Source organism: Fusarium graminearum, chromosome 1 (assembly GCF_000240135.3).
Source record: "Fusarium graminearum PH-1 chromosome 1, whole genome shotgun sequence".
Lineage (NCBI taxonomy): Eukaryota > Fungi > Ascomycota > Sordariomycetes > Hypocreales > Nectriaceae > Fusarium > Fusarium graminearum.
Window position 1 is genome coordinate 1,646,547 of NC_026474.1, and position 3,826 is coordinate 1,650,372.

Genomic DNA, 3,826 nt, shown 5'->3' on the forward strand with positions numbered 1-3,826 from the left:
CAATGTTATAAGGAAATTACACGGCACAGCATGTACACCAGCAAGGTCTGTGGTGCCTCTGGTACCTTTATCCTTCTTGGAGGCTGGGCGGGTGTCATGTGGGTGTTCCTTAGATCGGTATCTCTCCACCTTCAGATTTGCTGGCAAGTCCTCGTTGGCAAGAACTTTATGATTTTCGCCCAAGCAGCCGGCTGGGGAGTTCCTATTCTGGGAATCGTTCTGGCCCTCGTCTTCAGTGGTGTCTCGTTCCGTTTTGGCAAGACATGTCACATCAACCATGAGAACAGCTTGGCTGACTTTTGGATTCCCCTTCTCCTTTTTGCTGGACTGACAGTCATCATCACATTCGCCACTTTTGGTTACTGTATCAAGGTCTACCTAGCATCCTTATCTGATAACGGAGCATCCTCTGAGGGTTCCAGTCTGCCTACTTACACGCACAGCGTCAAGACCATGAGCCCACGACAAGTTTACCGCCGAGTTCGCCGTGTCATCGCCCATCAGTGGCGCGGAATTGCCATCGTACTGATCATTATCGCCGACGTCATCTTCTTTTCAGTGGTTTTTGTCTTTCAAGACAACGTTGTTCAGTCTGTTGCGGACGATCCTGATAAGGCAAATGATTGGGTTGGATGTCTTTATCTTACAAAGGGCAAAAAGGAAGACTGCTTTGATGAGGCATCCGGCCTAGTTATCAACGAAGCAACTGTGACAGCCGTGCTTCTTCTCTTAGCGGTATGTGTCCCATGAATAATGCATTCATGGAAGTGATTACTAACAGTGTGATAGTTCAACGGTATGTGGCTAGTCCTCTTCCTGGGACGATGGTCTATGGTCCACGGCTGGATGGACTTGATCAAGCGACCCTTTGTCCGAAGCAAGAAGGAGTTTGTTTCCGTCGATGCGCGTGTCGACGTCAAGAGCCAGCCTCGCTCGTACGAGATGCTCTCAAGAGATTCGAGCGCTGCAGTAACACCCGTCTATCCAACGGCCAAGTCTCCAGAAGATGGACGAAGAACACCAGACTACTTTGGCAGCACGGCTCGCTATCATGCGCCTGCTAGATCTTTCTCAAGCCCTAGGCCACTACCGGGCCAGGACGCGGAATCATCCCCACTACCGATCTACAACAAAGAGATGAACCCTCTCGGTATGAACCGAACATAACAAGGGCCGATCACGGAAGCGAAAGATCCCAAACGGGATGACTAATTTATATTCAAATACTTCTTTCTAATCAAGACACATCCGGAATAATGGCAAAATCGAGGCCTCTTCGGAACATGTACCAATAACGCACAATCGGCCACACACTGGTATCGCGCATTTATCTATTACTCGCCGAGCGATCGAGACCAGCGGCCGAAAGCATGCCCTCATCAAGAGATGAAGGATGGCAACAACAGCAGCGACTGTATTTTCTTTGTTCAAACTTGAGATGTGAAAAAAAAAACATCAGCACAACTGCTAGATGTTGGCGCTTGTACGATTCAACCTTGCAGTGCAGGGAGACGAGGGAAGGAAAAGAATTGGATAAATGATGAGCTGCGGTCCCATATATGGACAACACTGTCTCGGGCACTATATTAGCGGGCTGCGGGAACAGACGAGGGTTCACGGAGCTGCGGATCTAGGATGTTTCCGTACATGCCGGGAGATCTAGGACATCGATGAGGATCGAAGACAATTGCCAATGACTGGGAATAGTTGACCTGAATCATGCTCATGTGTTGCAACGTGCCGGAAGTTGCGGGTTCAGGAAGCAATAGAGCGATGGCAGAGGCCGAGGCCGAGAACGAATCATCGTGTTCGAATTCGGGGACTTCTCGAAACGCCAAGGATCGCCATGCGTCCAACATGTCACATCTCATCCGTCGCGGATGCTTAAACGTGCCAAATGATGGCATCTTGAGAGAATATCATAGCAGCCAATTACTTAATCATAAGATATTAAGCTATAACACCATACACTACCAAGAAGAGATTTCTCCATGCAGCGTGCCGATTAGTCAATGGATAAGCCCGAGCTTAAGCAATGACGAAATTGAGGTCTCTATCCAATGTCGTGTCGCGTGAGTTAACGGCCAGTCTCCATCAACCACGCTCTCTTAGTCACAACGCCATGCATTCTCTTCCGGATGAGCCGGAAGATGAGACTACCTTGAAGACTTGGCAATCGGATCGATTGATATTGTAATATGTTAATCATTACTCTGTAGTGCTGTATGACTACGCGGTGAGTGAGCTCAACGCATAATAAATAGACCCCGAGCAGCCGTCACAATGCTGGACTTTGTCTTTATTCAACTTGATCCTGCCCTGCTGTAGTCTTTTTCACCACTACGTTGTCTATAGATAACAGCAACTTCAGACATTGCGACTCAACTCTGACAAAGCATCTGGATCGATCAAACAGTTTCTTGCTGAAATCGAAAAAGACACAACTTGATCTACCAAATTTTCAAACAGACAAGTTACAATAAGGCTTGGCCAAAAACGTGACTTGAGGCTCAAGTCAAAGTCAAAGTCAACTTTTTGGTAGCCATGTGGTCGGCCCTCCAGAACCGGCCCCGCTCCCCGACGCCGCCGATGGACGACTCACGAGATCACTTACTTGGCGATTGGACAGATGTTGAGCAGAATAGGATTTCCGATGAAGAATATGGGCAAAAACATTATGAGTTCAACCATTCAAAAAAGACAAGACGACATGTTCATTTTGCCGACGGCGCGAAACTAAATATGAAGATCAATACACCAGTACAAACCCGAGCACGAACACGAAGATGTAGTTGTTTGCTTAGCCCGAGTAGCATCATACTTGTGGCTGCTACGATGCTGTTTCTCGCAGTTGGTTATGTCTATCAATGGAGCATCGAAAATGCGCTGCACCAAAGCTGGGTTCCAGATGCTGCTAGCGAGCGCTTCAGTCATAGCCCGCTGCCTCCCTCGCCAGAGCATCTCCAGATCACCAACTACACACTGCCTCTGCGGACACAAGGCCGAGATATTATTGATGCCAACGGTCGTCGTTTCAAGATGGCATCAGTGAACTGGTATGGCGCGAGTGATGAGTTCTTCGTTGCCGGAGGTCTGGATATCCAACATCGCGATGAGATTGCCAAAATCATCAAGAAACTTGGATTCAACAGTGTCAGGCTACCTTATGCGGATGAGTTGGTTATCGATAACCCAGTCGTTGACGAAAAGCACCTTCGTGCGAACAGCGACTTGGTGGGCTTGCGGGCTCTCGACATTTTCCACGCCATTGTCGAGACTCTCACCAAAGCTGGCATTGCAGTCATCGTTAACAACCATATCACGAGCGCAACCTGGTGCTGCGGTGCCAACCCTTGTGATGCCGGCTGGTCCAATGACCACCTGGGTCCTATCTGTCGGGTGAGGCAGACCGAGGAAGAATGGATCCAGCACTGGGAGACGATTATGCTGCCGCACATTAAGAACCCTCTCGTCATTGGTGTTGATCTGAGAAACGAAATCCGCGGGCTTTGGGGAACCATGCCGTGGTCCAAATGGGCACCAGCTGCCGAAAGATGCGGAAACCGACTTCTTCAGATGAACAGGGACTGGCTTGTGATAGTCGAGGGCACCGAGTCGTCCAACGATCTATCTAGTGTCTGCAAGCGTCCTATTCTGTTAGATGTCGCCCACCGGTTAGTGTACTCGGCACACGTATACGCGTGGTCCGGCTGGGGTAGCTGGGAGGGTCGATTCCTCCAGCGTGACTACAAGTCATTCGCAAAAACAATGCGGCACAACTGGGCCTATATCCTTGAGAAGCAGATTGCTCCAGTATGGGTTGGCG

The 3,826-nt window shown here is 49.3% G+C and overlaps 3 protein-coding genes across 3 annotated transcripts in view; all 3 read left to right on the forward strand.

Annotated features, from left to right (window-relative positions):
• Positions 1-1,167, forward strand: part of FGSG_00527 (uncharacterized protein) — a gene marked incomplete at both ends in the record, with an annotated part of 1,660 nt that extends 493 nt beyond the window's left edge. Inside the window, 2 exons of the mRNA XM_011317901.1 lie at positions 83-735; positions 790-1,167. Coding sequence (XP_011316203.1) covers positions 83-735; positions 790-1,167 — 1,031 coding nt within the window. The remainder of the gene's footprint in view (positions 1-82; positions 736-789) is intronic.
• Positions 1,168-1,719: 552 nt separating this feature from the next.
• Positions 1,720-2,076, forward strand: FGSG_11776 (uncharacterized protein; the record flags this gene model as incomplete). The annotated part of the gene is made up of 1 exon (XM_011317902.1): positions 1,720-2,076. One exon carries the CDS (start codon positions 1,720-1,722, stop codon positions 2,074-2,076), a length of 357 nt encoding a protein of 118 aa, XP_011316204.1.
• A 759-nt stretch (positions 2,077-2,835) lies between these two features.
• On the forward strand, positions 2,836-3,635 carry FGSG_11777 (uncharacterized protein; the record flags this gene model as incomplete). Its single annotated transcript, XM_011317903.1, has 2 exons — positions 2,836-3,527; positions 3,602-3,635. 2 exons carry the CDS (start codon positions 2,836-2,838, stop codon positions 3,633-3,635), a joined length of 726 nt encoding a protein of 241 aa, XP_011316205.1.
• Positions 3,636-3,826: the final 191 nt, after the last annotated feature.